This window comes from Budorcas taxicolor, chromosome 1 (assembly GCF_023091745.1).
Source record: "Budorcas taxicolor isolate Tak-1 chromosome 1, Takin1.1, whole genome shotgun sequence".
NCBI lineage: Eukaryota > Metazoa > Chordata > Mammalia > Artiodactyla > Bovidae > Budorcas > Budorcas taxicolor.
Genome location: NC_068910.1, coordinates 108,782,751 through 108,805,732, shown reverse-complemented (window position 1 = coordinate 108,805,732; position 22,982 = coordinate 108,782,751). Strand labels below are relative to the sequence as shown.

The 22,982-nt window shown below is 41.6% G+C and overlaps 1 protein-coding gene across 2 annotated transcripts in view; it reads right to left on the bottom strand.

Annotated features, from left to right (window-relative positions):
- Positions 1–350: 350 nt before the first annotated feature.
- COL8A1 (collagen type VIII alpha 1 chain) overlaps positions 351–22,982 on the bottom strand; it is a 165,251-nt gene continuing 142,619 nt past the window's right edge. For both annotated transcript variants that reach the window (XM_052646666.1, XM_052646586.1), the window contains 2 exons: positions 7,781–8,111; positions 351–4,963 (listed from right to left, as the gene is read on the bottom strand). In XM_052646666.1, the coding sequence (XP_052502626.1) occupies positions 3,054–4,963; positions 7,781–8,108 (2,238 nt within the window). In that variant the 5' untranslated portion in view covers positions 8,109–8,111 and the 3' untranslated portion in view covers positions 351–3,053. The remainder of the gene's footprint in view (positions 4,964–7,780; positions 8,112–22,982) is intronic.

The window sequence follows — 22,982 nt, the reverse complement described above, 5'->3', positions numbered from 1 at the left end:
CCAGGATTGGGGCTTCCCTAGTGGCTCAGACAGTAAATAATCTGCCTGCAATGCAGGAGACCCAGGTTCGATCCTTGGGTTGGAAAGATCCCCTTGAAGAGGGAATGGCAACCCTCTCCAGGATTCTTACCTGGAGAATTCCATGGACAGAGGAGCCTGGCAGGCTATCATCCATGGGGTCACAAAAAAGTCGGACACGACTGAGCGACTAACGCTTTCACTTTCAAGCTAGGTTTATGTTAGGTCTCTGTTTCAGCAGCTAATTAACACATTAGGGGATAAACAGTTATGAAGTTCAGACAGTGTCAGCTGAGTGATATGAACAAGATGAGAAACATACTTTTAAAGGTATTTAATAAGACTCTTTTTTTTTCAAATCAGTACAATATTTTAAATACAAAAATGATTTGTTATTGACATGTCTCAAATCTATCATGGAAACTCAAAAAAAGTTACCAGTCTGTTCACCATTCATGGTTATCTGTAAAATATTTGAGAACAGTCACCCACTGCAGACATTCTTCTCCCCTGTGGGATGTCACCCTTCATTAAAACTCTGTATTGAAAAAACAATATTGTCAGTTTGGTCCATTTCACATGGAAAGGTTCTAGTTAATTTTGAATTACTAGGAATTGTAGCACTGTCCCTATACTTTAGCACATGTGTTTGTTTCATCTGCTTTTACACTCAAGTGTGTTAACACGATGTGTAACACTCCAAAGGGAAACACAGATACATAGATAATTACTTAAAACTCTTTTTTAAATTAAATGGAGTAATTCATTTAGCTCTGAGATTAGCACCATTGTATAATAGAATACACAATATCTGGCATAGATTTTGCTCCTCTCCTGTCTAAAAGTTAGAAGCATATGCCTGATAATACACACACACACACACACACACACACACACACACACAGAGGCAATTGAATAACAAACAATAAATAAGTTGGAAGGTATTTGAAAAGTGAAATTTGGTTTTGACTAAAGAGGTACTTTCTCTCTTTGTGGAAATAGAAAGCCCATACATGCACAGATAAATAGTTTTATAAACGAGCTGAGCTGACTTGCTTCTGAGCCATTTCCATGCAGCTATTCAGCAGATGGAACCCAGTGGACCCAAGTGGCCCTCGTAGCCATTGGCCCACAACCAGCATCCTCAAAACCAACCCAGAAGATGTTTGGCCACATCCACGCTGTCTGCTTTGAAAATGAAGGTTGAGTGGGATATGTTTTTGATGGGAAAAGTTTGTCATACATTTAGCCATGAGTAAGAAGCCACGTGGTAATGAACTCACTTCTCATTCTAATGAATTGAGAACAAATGGTGCTTGTATACCATATAAGGAAAAGAGGGAAAAGACAGCTACTAGGCTGAGGAGAACATTCCTGATGGTTCAAATGATTCTGATTTCACGTAGACACAATTCCATGTGTGTTTATACTGTATTTATTTGTGTATTTTCCCATCTGTACCTATCACCTTGTTTCCTCACTCTTGATTTTGAGGAGAAGATACAAGACTTCACCACCATAGCCCCACATTATTCCCCCCAGTGGCTTACAGTGTCAGCAGCATATTCCCAGCCAACTTGAAATGCCTAGTCTGTGTTTTGAGACCAGATTTTAATGTGCAAAGCAATTAGTATGTAACTAAGTGAAAACCTGGAAAAATATGTATTTTTCTCTTTAAAATTGTATTGATTCTTGTACTTGTGGGGTGACATAAAAAGCATGGGCTGTCTTTGCCGTTTAACATTCCAGATGGCTCTTCCACAAGTTGCTTCCTGCATTTTTAGTACTTACAGCAGGAAGTAACATCCATTTGTTAATTTAAGACTTCAGAAATTATTTTTTCAGAAAAATTTATTTTCCTATATAATTCTGAAACTCCCTTCTCTTTCCCCAAGTAAAGGATAGCATAGATTTAGGAAAGTCACTCTGGAACCTCAGATGACACACTGATTTGTATGTATAGTACGCAGGGAAATTTCACTGAAATTCAGTCAGTACTAAAAAGTACTGATATCCCCTTCCTGGATGAAATCTCATTGTAGTTATTTGTGTGTGTAGGCAGAGGAAGGGGATTATTATATGCATGTAAACACAGTTAAGAACTGCTGTTGATAGTGAACATTCCACAAGACTGGAAAGTTCGGCGGGGAGAGGTTTATTTTTTTTTCTTATGACTTCTAGGTGTTTATATTAGTTGATTCATAGTGTAAGTTACATGGAGACAAGAAGAAAGAAAAAAAAACTCACAGGAAAGAAAAATACAAGCAAAAAAAGGAACAAATGAGTTACTTTCCGCTCATGTCTCCCAGCTGGTTTGTTAGCTTCTTGTGGGACACTGTCTTAAGCCCCGCAAAAGTGTCTCATCCAGTGCTCCGCACAGAGAAGGCACGAGTTAATGCATTACAGTTGTTCTTCTAGGGACACTAGACATACAATTCTGAGTAGAACTCTTGTAAAAGACACAGCCCCCAACAGGGGTGAAATATCCTGTGGACTAAAGCCCTACCCTGGTTCTTCGTCCCTGTCTCACTGGGGAAGAGCACTGCAGGACAGCCCCACATCCCAGGGCAAAATATCTGCACAAATACAGAGGAAATTATGCAAGTAAATACGGTATGTAATTGTTATCACTGACATTTCTTTAAGCCATATTTATAAATATTTTAAAGTAAACACTATGAGTGAGTGACTTTCATTATCTATGATGCTTTTTCATACTGAAATACTTCGATCTGAATAAGCAGGTTATCATGGAAGCACATAACATAAGCAGCTAATACAATTCCAGTGGGTACAACACGAGTGTCAGTACTTGATACATAAATCTATCCCATCATTTTCAATCACAGGCTGCCGTGCAGAGCACTAAGCATGCATCTTAGTTTTTATTTGTACATGATGGTTCAAATTTTCACTTAAATATAACTTTCCAACTATATAAATGTTTCGAAGCAATTATGTTTCTCATTTGGATTTTTTGGGGTGCATCATTTTCTTTTCTTCTATTAAATCTCTCTCTTTCTTGTTTTCTTTTTTTACATGGGATACAATAAATATCCTGAAAAAGAGGAATGGACGTACTGCCCAGCGTACAGCCCCGCGGCCTGTTCAGAGGGCATCTGCAGGAACACCCGGTCCCCGGGCCGGAGCAGCAGCACCGCACTGCCGGACGCCTGGTCCAGGAAGCCCTTCTTGTACTCGTCGTACGTGTACATCACGGGTTCGTTGTTCTTAAACAGAGCAACCCACACGTTGCCCCCCTTGCAGTGAACGTGGTATACAAAGTAGTAGACCCCAGGGACCTCGCAGGTGAAGATGCCCGTCTGCGGGTTGTAGTTCTGTCTGCCATTGTAGAGCAGTTTGTCGAACTTCACCGGGGCCCCCACGGGCGGGAAAGGCGCCGTCAGCTCAGCGGTGAACGCGGGCATCTCGTAGGCCGGCCCTCCTCCATTCTTGCCTTTCTTAGCCCCGTAGGCGTGCGGGGGTTTCGCTCCGTCGATTCCCAGCCCCATATCTGGCAGGTACTCTCCATGGGGTGGTGGTGTCGGGGGCATCACAGCTGGGGGCCCTGGGGGCCCAGGAGGGCCTGGGGGTCCTGGAAGGCCGGGCTGGCCTTGGGGACCGAGGGCACCAGGCTTCCCCGGGGGGCCATGAAGTCCTGCTACTCCAGGCTTCCCTACTCCAGGGAACCCCGGGGGCCCCGGGAGACCGGGTTCTCCTTTGGGGCCAGGAATTCCAGGTGGTCCAATGGGGCCACTCGGGCCTGCAATCCCTGGGATGCCTGGGGGACCCTGTAAACCCTGATCCCCTGGGATTCCTGGCTCTCCCTTTGGTCCAAGCAGCCCTGGGGCACCCGGTAGTCCCGGCAAGCCTTTGAGCCCAGCCTCCCCCTTGGGCCCTATGGGACCCGGTAAGCCCCTCATGCCAGGGGGCCCCACTTCACCAAGGAAGCCTGGCTTTCCTGGGAAGCCTTGAAGCCCTGGCTCACCCTTCGGTCCTGGTGGCCCCTGTGGCCCCACAACCCCACCTTCTCCTTTGGGTCCAGGAAAACCGATAGCCCCTGGAGGGCCCATAGGACCTGGGATTCCAGGCAGGCCTGGCTCTCCTGGGGGACCCCCCAGTCCAGGAGCGCCTACTGGTCCTTTCTCCCCTCTTGGTCCCAGAGGCCCAGGAAGACCCCCAACACCCCTGTCACCTTTGGGTCCAGGGAAACCTGGTTTCCCAACCCCTGGAAGGCCCGGGGGTCCTGGCAGCCCTGGCAGGCCTTGCTCCCCTTTACCACCTGGAAATCCTGGCTGCCCAGGGATCCCGTCCTGGCCCGGTTTGCCAATTCCAGGTATCCCAGGAGGTCCTTGAACCCCTGGGACCCCGATAGGGCCTTGTGGCCCAGGTTCGCCTGGAGGGCCTGGCTTTCCCAGGGGGCCCTGGGGCCCAGGGAAGCCTGTCACTCCTGGTTTACCCACTCCTGGAAGTCCTACAGGGCCAGGAGGGCCATGCATCCCTGGAGGACCCTTCAGGCCTGGCAGACCTGGCATCCCGAAACCCTTTTCTCCTTTAGGACCCTGAAGGCCTGGAGGGCCTGGTGGTCCTTTGGGTCCTCTCTCACCTTTGGCACCTGGTTGCCCTGGTAACCCTGGCCCACCTGGCTTCCCAATGCCAGGAAGTCCGTGAGGCCCTGGAGGCCCCTGCGGTCCAGGGATCCCCATGGGTCCGATCTCCCCTTTGGGTCCAATTTCACCTTTGGCCCCAGGCATTCCCATGGCTCCTGGCTTTCCTGGCATTCCAGGCATACCTGGCTTTCCAATTCCTGGATACCCCTGTGGCCCTGGTTTTCCTTTGACTCCAGGTATCCCCTGACCTGGTAAACCAGGGGGCCCAGGTGGTCCTCTTGGGCCAGGCTCTCCACGGGGACCTTGCTCGCCTCGCAGACTGGCTAATGGTATTTCTACCGGGAGAAGGGAGAGAGAAAAAGGGAGGAGGGCACAAGGAAGGGAGGGGAGAGAGAAAGAGAGATTAACATTGATCATCCTTCACTTCATTTCAATCATTTAGTTCTGACACTTTGGCCCATTAATTATCAAGAGAAAAGATGAGGAATAATGTGTTCGTATTCCGGAACTGTATGATCTGTATTTAATGGACAGTTAAGCTGTTAATTTCTTTGTCATGTTTGAGATACTGTTTTGAGAACTGATGTCTGCAGCTGCTTTTATCAGTGTTACGTTAAGTAAAAAAACTAACAAGTAATGAAGAAATATTTTTCCTAGTACAAATTTGGAAATATTATGGTGTGTTCACTATAAAGAGTTCAAAGAAGGATAAAGAAAAATCAAAGTTGTGTATAAGCTCCACTACTCAGAGATAATTGCTTGACGTTTATGTGTATTTCCATCTCATGTGTTCTATATATACATATTAATGTATATGTGTGTGTGTGTGTGCTTTAAACAATGTTGGAGCCATTTTTATTTTTTCTGTTTTATCCCTACTTGTATTTTTCTATGTCCTTGAGTTTTAAATATAATAATATATGGTAAAATAATGTTTTCTCTTGTGCTGAAGTCTAGTATGATGTAAGATAACGGTCGTTATGATGTGGACACAGGAAAGAATAGAAGCATTTTATTTTGTATGTGGTTTAATGACTTCTTAAACATCTGTCCTCTGGAGTCAAACTGATTTATTTAATTTCTTTAATATGCTATAGGATTTCCTAAGCCTCAGATATTTCTTTAATAAGCTATTTCTCACTTGCAAATTTGGTTTCGAAACAGGAGAAATGAATTAGGTATTTTAGGATGATAAGCAGTACAGATAAGGAACCTAGCTGGGATTAGGAGCGAAAAGCTCTTTCTGGCCTTGAAATGAGATCTTGACTGGATTACTTAAGCCATTAGCATCTTTGCTTGCTTATCTGTATGGCAAGTGTAATACACCTGCACTTCAAGATTGGATAATATATGTGAAAGGCATTATGCTTTCTCGAATTGTTATCAAAATACAAAGCACATGCTGTTATACTGACTAAGCTATGCCTTGCAGAGAAACAAAACTCTGAATCTCCCATGCTACTGGGAGTAAGGTATAACATCAAGAAAGGAAATTTCATTGTCCCAAAGTCTTATTTTTAACTATTAGTTGCATCTTAATCCTGCTGTTGTGTTTTTCACTGACCTACTGTCAGGGAACAAAATAGAACCACAGAACTCATATTTTTTCTAAATTCCTCAGTTGCAATCTGGTACCCATCTGAATAAGTACAGGAAGTTTCAAAATCCAGGCAGGCCATTCAAGAAAGGAAGGAAAACAAATGACTGAGTAATCCCCCAAGTGGAATATCAGCTCCTAAAGAAAAGAAATATAGCTCCTAAAAGAAGGAAATACTTCTTTTGTGCAATGCAGATGCTTTATCCTCTGAGCCACCAGGGAAGCCCCCTAATAGACATTACTATATATGATTAAGGTGTGCCATTTCTAAGCAGGGGTTGTGTAGCTCCTGTATCGAGGAGTGTCTTGGGCAGGGTCATGTCATATTCATCAGGAATCCCCAGTGTCCAGCCTGTGCCTGGAGTATGCTCTGTCCTTAGTTAGGCTTTGTTGAATGACCAGCTGTAGCAACTCAGAGTTCTTAGCCGGCTTTAACATTTATTTAGTACTTACCTTATGTCATCAACTTTCTCAATAATCCTACTTTACAGATGAAGAAAAATGGTTTCAGAGAGGTTGAATGACTAGGTTTCTCTCATTTCTGGCCTCTGGGCACCCAGGCCTACTGGCTCCAAACCCCACAGTTCCCTGGAAGTAGAGCTCCTGCTTTTGCAGGGACCATTGGGAATGGCGTCCATTCCTCAAAGGGAATTGCTGCTCAGATTGCAGTTCCTTTCCTGCAAGTGCGAGGTTTCCTAGGTTTCTTATGAACCAACTGAGTGTATAAGGAAATGTCTCTTGGGAATTCTCTTGTGGTCCAGTGGTTAAAACTCAGCACTTTCACTGCCGAGGGCCTGGGGTTCAATCCCTAGTCGGGGGACTAAGATCCCATAAGCTGTGTGGAGTGGCCAAAAAAGAAAAAGAAAATGTCTCTAAAATACAGTGATAGGTATTTAGCAGGTGTTGAATAACTAGTGAATATGCCTAGAGAGTAATGGAGAGATTTTCAGGTATCATCTCTAGACGCTGTCTGTGATCTCCAGGCTCCTTCTGTTGATTTATTGATTGACATGTGTAGCACCTTCGTTAGAGCTGTCTTAAAAGCACATTTATCTGGCATCTAGTTGCATATGATTTTCTTTTTTAACACCGCAGGTTCTTACCACATTTCTCTCCTAGTTCTGAAGACTGACATCATATATATATATATATATATATATATATATATATATATATATATATATATATATATAAAAATTTTTTTTTCAGTGCTTTATCCCTCAGCGTTTAGCTGAGAGCCTGACACGGGAAGAGATGTTCATTAGTTGTGTGTTTGAATAAAGAAATAATGAATAAGGGAATGACCTATTTGTTATTAAATCCATCTTGTGCCACTTGATGCTGTTGAAATAAAGCACAACAGAAAATGGTAACTTTGTCTTTCTTTAAGAGTTGAACTTTTTCAAGGATAGAGTTTAGAACACAGTAGGCATTTAATGAAAGTCAGACATACAGGCTAAAATAAAAACACCCCAGATTTAGTTCTCGCCACCCCCACCTCATTACTTGGGATTTGTTGAGGCTGCTATTTTATAGCAGTACCGAAGTGTGTTACCTTTGCCTTTCTTGGGTGCTGCTTCCTTGCCCATTCTCGGTGCTGGCTGAACTTCCTTCCTATATTGGGGTAGGTGTGGATACTCTTTGCCATACTGCATGTGGGGCAGCTCCTTGCCCACGTTCAGGCCATCTTTGCCCAAAGGCATATGAGGTACTTGCTGGCCCAGGGGCTGGTATTGCGGAATTTGTGGTGGGATCTGAGCAGGAATTTGAGGTGGCAGCGGCTTGATTCCATAATAGGCACCAGCTTGGATGAGCCGGACGGAGCCCACAGAAAGGGTGAGCAGGACTCCCAGCAGCTGCAGAGGGGAAGGTGGTCCAGCCATCACCTGTGGAGGAAGACACCCACCAAGATGGTGAAAACCAGCCGGCCAGGTGACTAGAGTTTACTTGAGAAAGAAAAGGAAGCGTACGTAGTCTTTATCAGCAGAACCTCATGAGTGGAAGAAAAATAAAAAGGAAAATGTCACCTTTCAATAGAAAACAGACAAAATCCAGGAAAGAGTAGGATCTACCAAATGAAGGCAATCGGTGAGATTGTATTCTATGGGTGGGGACTTCCCTGGTGGCTCAGTGGTAAAGAATCCACCTCCCAATGTAGGACATGTGAATTCGATCCTTGGTCCAGGAAGATGCCCTGGAGAAGGGAATGACAACCCATTCCAGTATTCTTGCCTGGAAAATTCCATGGACAGAGGAGCCTGGTGGGCTACAGTCCATAGGGTTGCAAAAGAGTCAGACACAAGTTAGTGACTAAACAAAAACAGGCTATGGGGAGCCTGCTAGTTGTCTCTGAACATGACCTCAGCCTTTTTCCATAGTATTGGCACCTCTGATTCTAAGCTGGAGCGAAGCAAGCCTAGACCGAAGATGTTTCATTTAGATGTGGCCACGTGACAAAATTCTGGCCTGTTGGGTATAGTTGTAATGGGCACAGCTTCCAAAAAGGCTGTAAAGGGGAGTGGACATGTCTGGGGCTATAGAGTGAAAACTGTGCATTGAGGATGGCAGAGCAGAAAGCTTGAAGAAATCTCAGCCTTGGTTGAACTTGGTGGGGTTATAAGCATATGTAGAGGTGAAAGAGCAAACAAGGACAATAAAAACCAAAGACATCTTCTGAACTGGAAAGAAAGTACTTCATGTGACAGCCCCCAAATGTCATTAAAAAAAAAATCGCCACTATAATTACATACACACAAGGATACCATTTCTTTCTTCTAATTATGTACTGTGAAGTCATTTGTTTAGAATTCAGTTAATTGGACCTGGAAATCACTGAAGTTTTTCTTTGTACTATTATGAAAGAAAGGAGTTTTCAAAGCAAATTTGTTGCATAAATGAAAGATGTTTAACTACTCACAAGGATAAACTGTTTTTAAGCCTTTTAATAGCACCCTTTGAAAATTAGTAATTAATAGAATAAATATAAGTGCGGCTTATCTGTTTATTAAAAAGAGCTTGAGAAACCATCTGTTTGGAGACACCCAGGGCTGAAGATGGGACAGCCCAGGGAACTGCAGTTTTCGCGAATTCCCACTAGAGGGCAAGTGTGATGCACATCAAAGTCAGCTCAATTAGTCCCAGACCTAAAACCACACAGAAAGCTTTGTTCTCCTATCTTATTAAAGGACTTAACAAAATAGAGTGTCATGGTAATGCTGCAGAGAGAGACACACAGACAGACACGGAGAGGAGGGGTGGGGGGCTGGAGGAGAAGTGGCAAGTTTCTCACAATGTTTAATGTAAATGTCTTCTGGAAAACTTTGAATAAACTTGCGTCTACAAATTTTAATTTCCATTCTCCTGAGAGTTTGTTTTCTTTGTTTCTGCCTTACTTAATCCTGGATCTTAGTTTTCCACTTCTTAGAAAATGTGCGTTGACAATGTAACATCTTATTCAAGTGTAATGCTGAGAGTGTGAACAGGCTATCGAACTGATTAATAAAAAGCACTTAGCAAAATATTTAATAAGAACCTTTACCATTAAATTCATTGCATTACAAATTTTAAAAATATACTAATCATCTGTCCCCCTTCCGGGGGGAAAAATGAAGAAATATCTGTCAGCAAAAAGATTTATAAAACTTTCTCTATTTCATAAATCAGAATAGTCTTTAAGAACTATTTGTTTCAAGTGTACTATAAATGGCAGAAGACAGCTGTTATTTTATGTCCTTATAAGAATGATTAATTGTTATAAACCATTTAGAAAGAGTCACAAAAATAATATTGATTTATACTCGGTAATAGTCGAATTTATTTTAGATGGAAAAAGAACGTCTGTTCTAAGTACTTAACAATGGCTCATTGTGTACTTAGCAGACACAGTGAGATGCCTGTCCATGGATTACAAAGATAACTCTAATATGGTCAATAGGTCCTGCCATCAAGAAACTTACACTGTTTTAGTAGGAGTGACAGATGTGTAACCTATTAATGAGTAGCAAAGGATATCAGGACAAAGTAAATTTTCCTCTCACTTTTGTTCTTTAGTGTCTAAAATCCCTTCCCTTTGAAGTAACATTTTCCTTTGTATTTTCTAAGAGATAACCTATGAAGATGCACATTTAATATGCACCCATTTAAGACAAACTACACTTATTCTACACGCCACTATTCCTTACTTTTTTCATGCAGAAGACCATAAATTCATCGTAGTTTTGTGTATCTGAACAGATCCCTTCAGCTTCTTTTGTTAAAAATGAGACTCAATTGTTCTCTAAGCCCCATATGATTCTAACATTCAATGTCTCAGGTATTCATTAGAGGTTGACAAGGGTAAGCCACACTAGAAATAACTTGGTAATATCTGGTGATGTGTAACCTGGACTTAATTCTACCTTTGGTGGTTAATGAGTTTCATTATTAAACCCTAAACTTGTTCTTTGTAATAAGTTAGCATGCTTGGTCCTTCACCTTTCCTTCAATTCAGTGGATGTGTTGGATTTACTTAATAATCTTCAAACCAGGACAGCCTAATGAAACACCGGAGAATTGGAAAGGGGCGAATTCCTAGAAGAAGGCCAGTTGAATATCAGAGGCCCACTGGAATTCTGCTCAACTGTGATTATTTCCTCTCACAGACTTGGCCTGTTTCTGCTGAACACCACCTCTTTCAGTCTGCCATCTGCCATTTCTCTGGATCTTTATTTAAATAAACTTCGTTCAGTTTTAATGCGAATATTTACACAGGGGCCCTGGTTAGAATTTAGCACTTGACTTATCCTTACTCATTTCCCTCTTGTCCCTGAGGATATTTTTGGTGGTCAAAGTGTTGTGGAGGTTCTCCCAAAGTCACTCAAAAGAACATCAGAGTTGTGTAACACTGTACAAACACCTGGTAGGAAGAGGGAGCCTCAGAATTCCTGCTGGGGAGAAATGGTGGAAGTGGGTTTTCTTGCCTCTTTTTTTTTGCCCCCTAAGGATGTAGAACACAATAATCCTGTGAGTTCTATTTGATGTTTTCTTGGATTTCCATTTGGAAACTGATATGTGGTATGTGTGTGCACGTGAGCATGTACATACATGCTGTGTGTGGACACTGGATTTTTGCCAGCCAGGCAGACTTAGTGATGTGTGTCATGTCATACATTGTAGAAGAGGCCAAAAGGCCAGGAGTTGAGGCATAGCTTTGCCATTCTCCATGTTCATGACTTTCTGCAAGTCCCTAATCTTCACTGTGCCTCAGTTTACCTGCCTATCAAACAGAAATTATGATCTCCGCCTCTCCCACAGCACTGTTGAAGGGCATACATGATAATATGAATTCTTTGTAGGGCGAAAAGCGCTATTCACATTTAAGTTATTATTAATGGAGTATGACCAAAGAGACAAATCAAAACCAACTGAAACGTCAAAGACTTTCAAAGAAAGATGCTAGCCAAAGTAAATGTGAGGTTAACTGCAATAATGATAAACCTAACATGAAGAAAACAATAATGGCCATTAAAATGTACTTGTTAAAAATGGGAAAACAGAACAGCTGAACCAAGACAGTTATTCATTCTGGGGTGGGAGTTGCCAGTCCTAACATTCTGAACAGCCCTAAATGCTTCCCTATATTTGGGCTGGGCTGCTGCAGAGAGTTTCAGTTTCCTCATATGAAACCTGCAGTGTAAATAACAGAATAGTGTGATCTGTATTATTTTAGACGCTCTTCAGCATTTTCTTAGTACGTTGATCCTCATGAGATTATGGCTTGCTGTCTGAAAGAATGTTTAAGTATTTAAGCCTTCAGGTTCAGTTCAGTCACTCAGTCGTGTCTGACTCTTTGAGACCCCATGGGTTGCAGCATGCCAGGCTTCCCTGTCCATCACCAACTCCCAGAGCTTGCTCAAACTCATGTCCATAGAGTCGGTGATGCCATCCAACCATCTCATCAATCCTTGTGCTAAATCCAACTCTCCCTTTCACATGGACCACTTTCCCTTTCCCAGAATGTCTGTATGTGTATGTATGGGTGTCCATGTCGTCTGTGGTGCGGACAAGCCTTCTCTCATCCTGCTCCCGGTTGGTGCTCCGCTATGCCCTCTACTCACCCTGTTACACAGGGTTTGTAGTTTCTCAAGCCTTCAGATTCACACCTGAAACAGGGGAAAGTCAAGCAGCACCCTTCTCCTCCAATATTCAGCAGGACTGTTTAGAAAATTCTCTCATGGTTGATTACACTTCTCGGGGCAATTCATTCACTAGATATGGGTATTTATGAGACAGCTACTAATCAGTACAAACTGCTTGGAGATTGAAGCAAGAGAAGTGAATTAGAGAGCTAAGTTCCTGATCTCATGAATGCACAGTCTAGCCTGGGGAGACATGTAATTAACAAGTTAAAGATAAATTTTGTAATCCCAGATTTTGGGGCTTCCCTGATGGCTCAGTGGTAAAGAATCAGCCTACACTGCAGGAGATGTGGGTTCGATCCCTGGGTCAGGAAGATCCCTTGGAAGAGGAGATGGCAACCCACTCCAGTATTCTTGCCCGGAAAATACCACGGACAGAGGAACTTGGTGGGCTACAGTCCATGGGGTCGCAAAGAGTCAGACATGACTGAGCAACTAAACAGCAACACAACAACCTCAAATTTAAATGCTGTGAAGAAAACAAAGAAGGGGAAAGGGTGTGAGAATGCCTTGGGGAGGCAGATGCTGTTTTGGAAGGGTAATAGGGGAAGACATCTCTGAGGAAGTAAGTTTTGGATAGAGGTGTGAGGATTGAAAGTTTTATATATCTCTCTTTAAACACAATACTGGAAAAGAAAGAGTCCTATTAGTTACAAGAGATAGCTATATTAGTTACAAGATAGTTTTATCCAACATTCGTTAATGTAAACCCCTGTTTCAAAACTCTATTCCTCATCTATGTCAGTCCTCATTTTGGCCTCTGTATTTAGGGTATCCTGTTCTCTCTAGAGGATTCTTTTTCTTCTTTTTTTTTTTTTTTGCTGTGCCAAGGCTTAGATTTTTGCTAAGCACTTGGGATCTCTGTTCTTCATTGTGGCATGTGGATCTTCAGTTGCAGCTCACGAACTGTTTTAGTTGCGGCATGTGGGATCTATTTCCCTGAGCAGGGATTGAACCCGAGCTCCCTGCACTGGGAGAACAAAGTCCTAGCCACTGGACCACCAGGGAAGTCCCCGATCCTTATTCTTTTTAAATCCCTCTCCAGATTTCAGCCCCACTGTATTGGTTTGCTGGGGCTACGATAACAAAGGACCCCAGACTGAGTGACTGAGACAGCAGAAGTGTATTTCCTCACAATTCTGGAGGCAGTATTAGTAGGGTGAGTTGCTTCTGAGGCCTCTCTTCTTGGCTTGTACATGACTGTCCACTCCCTGTGTCTTCACCTGCTCTTTCCTCTAATGTGTCTGTGTCTTAATCTCCTCTTCATATAAAGACACCAGTCATGAGATTAGGGCCCACCCTTTTGGCCTCATTTTAACTTAATTTCCTCTTAAAGACCCTATCTCCAAATGCAGTCATGTTCTGAAGTCTGGGAAATTAAGACTTCAGTATGTACCCCTCCTTTCAGGGGGACACAACTCAGCCCATAACATGTATAATTCCTCTAGTTGGCTCAATGCCTATCTCTTCTGTAAAGTCTTCCCTACCTACCTCCTCAGACATCATTATTCTGCTAGCACTATTGAAAGTTTAACAAAAAGTTAAATGCAGTCCTAACCAACATTATGCTTTTTTTCTATTTTTTTCCCACTAGACCTCAATTTGATCGTGTTTCCTGAGAACAGGGAAAATGTGTGATATTCTTTGACTTCCTCAATATTTATCGATGAATCCTTACAATCAAAACTTGCAGTGTTGATAGGGGCTTTAGAAAAAATCGATTTCAGCCTCACTCCCAGTTTGGAATCCTTCCTACAACAGTTGTTGACAGAAGGCTTGCATATTTCCTACTTGAATATTAATTGTGATGGAAATATTCCTAAGGCAGCTGACTACCTTCTTGTGCAGCTCTTTTTTTTATTTTCTTTGCAATTTTTATTATCTGAGCAGCTTGTAGGGAAGACCCACCTTTTTTGATTCATAACTGGCAGTGCACAGGTAGCTTACTTTTAGTGAATGGTAGAGAAAGCTGAAAGAAATGTATCCCCAAACTGGCTAAGGCAAAAGATAGATGGTCACATGATCTCTTATTGCCATGCCAATAAACCCACCTTAGGGTCATCAAACTAGGGATATGTAACTTGTTGCACAATTTATTAGTATTACAAGGACATTAACAACTCTATATGTTGATTAAACCCACTCAGGTTATGGTTTTTTTGCCCTTTAGAATATTAACCAGTTTTGGTTTTGGTTAATATTCTAATATTAACTGGTATTCTAATGCTAATTTTGTCAAATTTAACATTATCTCAGCATACTTTTTATCTGCTCATTACAATGAAAAATGTAGAGTTTTAATATTTTATTTTAAATTGACTTCATCGTTATTTAAACCTTTGACATGTTCATGTACAAGTGAAAATTGTGTTTTTAACGTTTTGAGGATTATGCTTTGATGGGGACACAAACAAAAACACAAATGTATGGTGTGTTAGATGATATGGAGGAAAACAAAAGAGAGGGTGGTACGGATGTTGAGATGATGAGCTCTGAAACCCACTTTACTGTAGAAATTGAGCTTCTGCACTTGGATGGGCTGGCACCTGGGTTTTAAAGAAAGATAGAAACAATACTAATAGAGGTACAGAGAGTTGGCCTGGTTGGGAAATCTGGAGGCGACTGTGATTGCTGCATGACGAAGAGAGGAAAGAGGATCTCCAGGGGAGGAAGAGTCAAGAAAGGAAAACATCATTTCAATTGAGCTCTTCTTGTTTATAATAGGATACCTATTATAAAATCCCTCCTTCATGTCCTCAGAGATGAAGAGACTCTTCTTCTGTCTTTTAAAAAAAAAAACAACTTTTAATTTTGTATTGGAGTATAGCTGTATTTCGCCTTTTCATACTGTTCCTGGGGTTCTCAAACTAGTCAATCCTAAAGGAAATCAGTCCTGACTATTCATTGGAAGGACTGATGCTGAAGCTGAAACTTCAATACTTTGGCCACCTGATACAAAGAACTGACTCATTGGAAAAGACCCTGATGCTGGGAAAGATTGAGGGCGGGAGAAGGGGACGACAGAGGATGAGATGGTTGGATGGCATCACTGACTTGATGGACATGAGTTTGAGTAAACTCTGGGAGTTGGTGATGGACAGGGAAGCCTGGTGTGCTGCAGTCCACGGGGTTGCAAAGAGTCGGACATGACTGAGTACCTGAACTGCACTGAAATGATAGCTGTATTAACAACTTATTATGTATTACATTGTATTATGTATTAACATTGTTCTATTGACAAACAATGTTTTGATAGTTTTAGGTGAATAGTCAAGGAACTTGGCCATACATATATATTCTTCCCCTGAATTCACCTCCCATCCAGGCTGCCACATAACATTGAGCAGAGATCCATGCAATAGGTCCTTGTTGGTTATCCATTTTAAATATAGCAGTATGTACACACTCACCCCAAACTCCCTAACTATCCCTTTCTTCATTCTTTCCCCCAGCAACCGTATGTTCATTCTCTAAGTCTGTGAGTCTCTTTTTGAAACTCTTATTCTTCTGATGATATCTTCAGAAAATCTAATTCTTTGGGGGGAATGGATTTTTGAGGGTAGGCATCTAGTCCTATCAGTTCATGGGAAATAGATAGGGAAACAGTGGAAACAGAGTCAGACTTTATTTTTTTGGGCTCCAAAATCACTGCAGATGGTGATTGCAGCCATGAAATTAAAAGACACTCCTTGGAAGGAAAGTTATGACCAACCTAGATAGCATATTAAAAAGCAGAGATATTACTTTGCCAACAAAGGTCCGTGTAGTCAAGGCTATGGTTTTTCCAGTGGTCATGTATGGATGTGAGTGTTGGACTGTGAAGAAAGCTGAGCACTGAAGAATTGATGCTTTTGAACTGTGGTGCTGGAGAAGACTCTTGCAAGTCCCTTGGACTGCAAGGAGATCCAACCAGTACATCCTAAAGGAGACCAGTCCTGGGTGTTCATTGGAAGGACTGATGCTGAGGCTGAAACTCCAATACTTTGGCCACCTCATGCGAAGAGCTGACTCATTGGAAAAGACCCTGATGCTGGGAGGGATTGGGGGCAGGAGGAGAAGGGGACGACAGAGGATGAGATGGCTGGATGGCATCGATGGATGTGAGTCTGAGTGAACTCTGGGAGTTGGTGATGGACAGGGAGGCCTGGCGTGCTGCGATTCATGGGGTTGCAAAGAGTCGGACACGACTGAGTGACTGAACTGAACTCAACTGAACTGAGACAAACAGTTCAGAACTGCTCCATATTAGCACTGGGCAAAATCAATGACTATATTTGAGAAAACCAGAACTGGAGAATGGTTGGGGGAAGAAAGAAAATAAACATTCAAGTTATAATAATATTAGCTACGTTTTTAAGCACTTACTTTATGCCAGCCCCCTGAACATACTTCAGATACATTTCACTAATCTTTCATCCATTTACTAGGGTTTTTTTAATGCTAAACTCTTTCATATGGTATCTCCCATCCTGTATTCATATATTATTAATAGTTGATTATTTTACTGAAAATCAAGACTGTTACATTTCCAAGTTAGAAAGTTTAAATTCTTACTTGAAAAGAGACAAACATCATATGATATCACTTATGTGTGAAAACTAAAAAGTGATATAAATAAGCTTATTTACAAAACAGAAATAGACTCAGACAGAAAACAAATTTATGTTTACCAAAGGGGAAGAAAAGGAGGGGATAAATTAAGAGTTTGGAATTAAAATATATAAACAACTATATATAAAGTAGATAACCAACAAGGAACTCCTGTATAGTACAGGGAGCTATACTAAGTATCTTATCATTACCTAAAATGGAAAGTAATCTGAAAAATAATATAATACATATTATATATATGTAAATTATATATGACTATATAAATCATATACATATAAATATAAATAAACGGAATCACTTTGCTATACACCTGAAACACAACATTGTAAATCAACTATATTTCAATAAAAATTTTAAAAAGTATTTCTTATTTGATTATTGTTAGGAGATTCATCAATATATTGAATAAACAGGTACAGATCTAACTATATTTCCACTTCTCTCCATCTTGTCCTCCAGATTCCAAGGCTGCCCTTTTCATTGAAATAAAGAGTTTCCCTATTATATAGTATAAGATCCTGGACTAGATCCCTTATTTTTTGCTTTCTGGACTAGGGACACAAGCTTGGGAGGTATTGATGACGGCAAGGTGAATATGCTGAGATGGAACCCAAAGAAACTAAACCATCAGATATTAGTCGATCAATCCAGTAAAGGCAGTGGGCAGAAAATCCAATAAGCATTCATTAGTTTTAGTCAATCTGCCCAATTATACCTCTTAGGACTGATACATATATAAAACTGAACTTGAATATGTGCCTCACTGATGAATCCTGAATCTACTATAATTAAGCGGAGCCAACAACCCCACCTACTAGCCATAGGCAGAGCGTGACCTCTCGGGACTTACAGAACTTGAGATGTCAATTAGGTTGTGTCCTCTGCCCTAGAAAGAGGCCACCCACATAACCCCTCTGAAACGGATGGCCAACCACCACATTCCACAAGTCCTCCAGAAGAGATTTCACAACCTTCCCAAATAACCAACTGCAGGCTTCACAGACCTGCATTTCCTAACATCTAATCTGAATCTTACTTGCTGAACTTTAAACTCATTTCCTCTTTTGTATTCTCAAAGGAGGTGGGAAACATCTGGAGAAAATTTTTCTTAAAATAATAGCTCACATACTTGAAATCTGCAATTAACTCCTTTTGTTTCTCTAGCTGGGATCATGTCAGCTGCCAAAGAGTTTCTAAAACATTTGAGAGAACCCCTTGAAAGGGAAGTGCTAAAGCAGAATCCTGTCTTGTTTTGTTTAGCTTTTCTTCCCATAATGTGAAGACAACATCATTTATAGTACCTAAATGCTGGTTCTGACCTAAGCAAGTCACTACCCTAAGTGGGCAGCCCTTTCCTCATTTGCAGAATAGGGACACTGGCTAGATGATCTCAAGATCCCCTCTAGCCCTAAAATGCTTGGGTAGCTGTGAACCTGAATAACAAGTCCACACTTCATGGACAAATGATTTCATGAAGCTGCATGCTTAAGCCTTTTGCATGTCATCTCACACATCCAGTCCCTTTTCAGTATTTTACTCTCCTCGTCTTCTTACAGGTGGAGATGGAGCAAGAAGAGTTTGAACAGCCCCCTGCCAGTATCTCTCTGATGAAATAAGCTACACCTGACAAGAAACCAAAGAAAGAACCTAAATAAGAAATAACATTTACAGACAAAACAGTGATTTATAACTTTTTAATACCATATTCAAAGATTTACTAAAAATGGAAGCTTAATGAGAAATCTTTAAAAAGTGGCTATAAACGAAAAAAATCTTTTTACAATATATAGGCTCAAAATGTCCCCCAGAGTCACTCAGCAAGGATTGATGCATGCCTCCTGTCACAGGAATGACAAATGAATACAAAGTATGCATCTCAGGAAGGAGAAGTAGGCAGTGAATAAGTATGACGTATAAAAATGGAAGATCCAAAATTTAGAGGCAGGTCTTTAGTAGACAAAGATGAGAGCTTCCCAAGAATAAAGCCTTCCCCATTGTATGAGCCTGGGAATGTGTAGCAAGGCAAATTCCTTCCTGGTGTGACCCAAGAAGGGCTGGAAAGAACTCTACCATTCACACAAGCATCTTTCTGCCTTCTCTGCACTACTATGGTTTGAGTAAATGACACAGTGTAAAATAATGTATTTTCAGGCCGTTGCAAGGGAGAGACGTGTGAGGAAGTCTTTTCTGATGTAATCCATTGGACTGGACATTGTGAAAATATTTATCTTGAGCAAATAACTACAATAATGTATTTTTTAAAATATAAATACCACGTACATGGAAGTACAAAGTTCCAATTACGAGATAAATAAGTACACATGATAAATGCAATTAACACCGCTGTATGTTATGTGCAAAAGTCATTAGAGAAGTAAATCCTACGAGTTCTGATCACAAGGAAAATTTTTTTTTTCTTGTATCTTTATGAGATGATGAATGTTCACTCAGCCTCTGCAGAAATCATTTCATGATGTATGTAAATCAAATCATTGTGCTCTACACCTTAAACTTATACAGTACTGTGTGTCAATTATATCTCAGTAAAATTAGAAGGAAAAAAATATAAATTTCATGGAATATTTGTTCACTGCAGACACTTTCATTTCATCCTGAACTCTTGTATAGACCAATGGGATTACAAATGAATTTTAACCAAACAAAATTCAACAGTGTCCTTGTCATATGCATAGTTAAAATTTGGTAGTTGTGGTCGAAGTTGTTCTTTATAAATAACATGAATGAGTTGAATAAAGTAAAATGAAAAAAAAAATTATACTCATTTCCAAAATATCTAAGGCTTCAGAGGCTAGAAAGTTTAAACCAAGTTTGGTAAAAAAGACAAAGGCACATAACTTGTTTCCTGAATGACCTGTTTCCAGGTCTTGAACTTGTAGAAGTTGGGGTCCTGGGGTAGCCTCTGGGTGTGGGTCCTAGGGTGGCCTCTGGGTGTGGTTCCCAGGGTGGCCTCTAGGTGTGGGTCCTAGGGTGGCCTCTGGGTGTGGTTCCCAGGGTGGCCTCTAGGTGTGGGTCCTAGGGTGGCCTCTGGGTGTGGTTCCCAGGGTGGCCTCTAGGTGTGGGTCGTAGGGTGGCCTCTGGGTGTGGTTCCCAGGGTGGCCTCTAGGTGTGGGTCGTAGGGTGGCCTCTGGGTGTGGGTCCTAGGGTGGCCTCTGGGTGTGGGTCCTAGGGTGGCCTCTGGGTGTGGGAGGGAGTGATTGGGAGGAAGCGATGGCTCGTCTCTGGGCTCCAGCTTTTTCTGGGGAAGGCTGCCGTATTAGAAGCTCTTGCCTTGTCTACTTTTCTGTAGTTCTGTGTATTCTTCTAGATGCTTCACCACTGCTCAGCATCTTACTCAAGAAAAGTTGAGAAACTAGGTGACCCTCAAATGAGGTAGTTCTGGTCGAAGTTTTGAAAACTGAGGAAGTTGAAATATAAAGTAGAGCAGGGTCAGTTCGCAGCCAGCATGAGCACTCCCTAGAAGCAGGGGCCAGGAGTGCTTTGCCACGTGGATGTTGCTCCCAGTGCTTTCCTAGGATGGTGGCAGGAAGGACTGAAAAAGTACAGAAAGCTCTCCTGTCTCTGCCCCATTCTGGTTGGCACTTAGTATTTACTCTATCAGCATATCCAGAAGATGAAGAAAGCAAGCCAGTTTCCCATGCTAGCATTTTCTTTTTATTAGCCAGCCATTATGGAAGTAGACTGTTCGTTTTGGTATTTTTATAGGAAACTGTGAAACAAACAAAAATTCCCTCAACTAAGCAACAAATCCTAGCCTTTCCTATCTTTCATAATACTAAAATATTTATTAACGAAATTACTATATGAGTACACAGGTGTCTTCGTGGATTGAAAGGCAAGAGATAGAGGATGTGAGGCAGCCAATTAACATTTTTCCCCCCACTTTTGAACTAGTGATTTAGGGAATTCAGTTGTTGAAGTCTTATTTAGCTAAAATTACTTTGAGTCACATAACCTTGAATGACTTGATGTTAAAAGTTAAGCTCTAGAGTTTCTATCACACATGGGCAAGACATTAAATCAAATCAACAGCACTTGGAAATAAAAATAATTAATAAATTTCCTTTAAAATTGCTCCCTCCTCATGCCCACACACGCTCACTTGGCTAATCTCCAGTCAGAACAGCAATCCTATTAAAGTTGCCACATGTACCCCTGGAAATATCTGAATTATATAAGAACTAAAAAAAAAAAAAAAAACCTCGACAATTTCTTGGGCAGTAAAAATGTGAATTTGTTCTTTCTCTGTTGCATGGTTTAGGAGTAGCAGAGATCATTCCATAGGACTGTTCCCAAAAATGAATTTAAATATGAAAAAAATTTCGCTCTCAACCTGGGGCTAAGCCTAAAATGCCAAGCTCTGATAAATTGTCAGCCACAGGGAGGGCAGTCTCTAAATCCACCACTTTTCAACCATGGCTTCATCTAGACAATTAGCCTGTGTGGTAGCATCCTGTCCTTTGAACACAGGCAAAGTGCTGAGGCAACTAAACCACAGCTATCTTGGTATTGGAAGTTCTACTTCTTTCGGGGGTGGAATTTATTTTGAGGGAGAAAGAGATGGATGTGCTGTCTGGGAGGAAAATCATAAGGTTTTCACAGTTAATCCACCAAACATTTTTCAGAGAAAATGGAAGTGGAGAAAGGAAAGGACAAGGAATTATGTAACAAATGCCGGTTCTTGGAAATGCCAAAGTGGAGGAGGTTGGGAGTGTGGAAGAGACTTTCGGTTTTTTTGGGTTTTTTTGAGCAAACCTTGCTACAGGCACAAAGAATTCACGAAAACAAAACAAAACAAAACAAACAAACAAACAAACAAACAAAAAAAACCCAAGGGATTACACTGATAACCATGCTTCACAAATGCCATTTCTTAGGACTTGGTGGGAATCGGAAACTGGAGATGAGAGACGTGGGGTATATGTAGCCACTTCTCTGTCATGGATATATTCCTGTACTTTTCAGGCCCTCCTCTTCCTAAACTGTAAGATGAGGGGGATGAATTAGAAGGCGAGGGAGTCCAAATACCTGGAGGAAGCAGGGAGACGGGGGAGTGAGTGCAGTTGGCTAGCCAAAGTGTGCGGTGAACTAGGGAGCCTTGCCCTGTCTAACGGGGCAGAAGTTGAACTGCTCACTTGTGTGCCTGGTTTGGGCAAGTTTTCCAGTTTTTCAAGACAAGCCACAAATTGGGACATGTTGTAAAACCCCTTCATCTTGTGGGTTGATTTTTAAAAAAATAATGTCTGGTAGAAAAAAGAAATCGCTCTCTGCAGACAGAATCCAAACTTTAGGCTGCTGCATGCCTTGGGTCAGATGGTTTCTAACATATCTCTCGTTCTAAAATATTGTATAGCGGATTCCCTTGCCTTTATTTGCTACAGTTTCTAACTCCCGGCATTGTTTCTCTCTACTGTGGCTGTTGATTAGTTTAATTATTAATATTAAACCCAACACCTTATATATTGAATTTTTAGGCACTACCATGTTAGTGGCTGGGACTTCCCAGGTGTCACTAGTGGTAAAGAACCTGCATGCCAATGCAGGTAGCTATAAGAGACATGGGTTCAATCCCTGGGTCAGGAAGATCTCCTGGGGACGGGCAAGGCAATCCACTCCAGTATTCTTGCCTAGAGAATCCCATGGACAGAGGAGCCTTGCAGGCTGTAGTCCACAGGGTCATACAGAGCCAGACATGACTGAAGAGACTGAACCCACACATGTTAGTGGCTGGTGATGTATAAAAATAAGTGAAATACAAGGACCTACTCTCAAGAAGTTTCTAGTCAACTGTTGAAAGTTAGATCTTAATCTGGTGTAAGTGCTTCAATAGAGACAAAAAAAAAAAAAAAACTTCAACCTGATTGCTATGTATGGGTGGCAGGGTTGGTCAGACATGAGGTCTTTGAGGGACAGTGTTAGAACTAAGGTTTGAAGAATAAACGGGCATTGGTT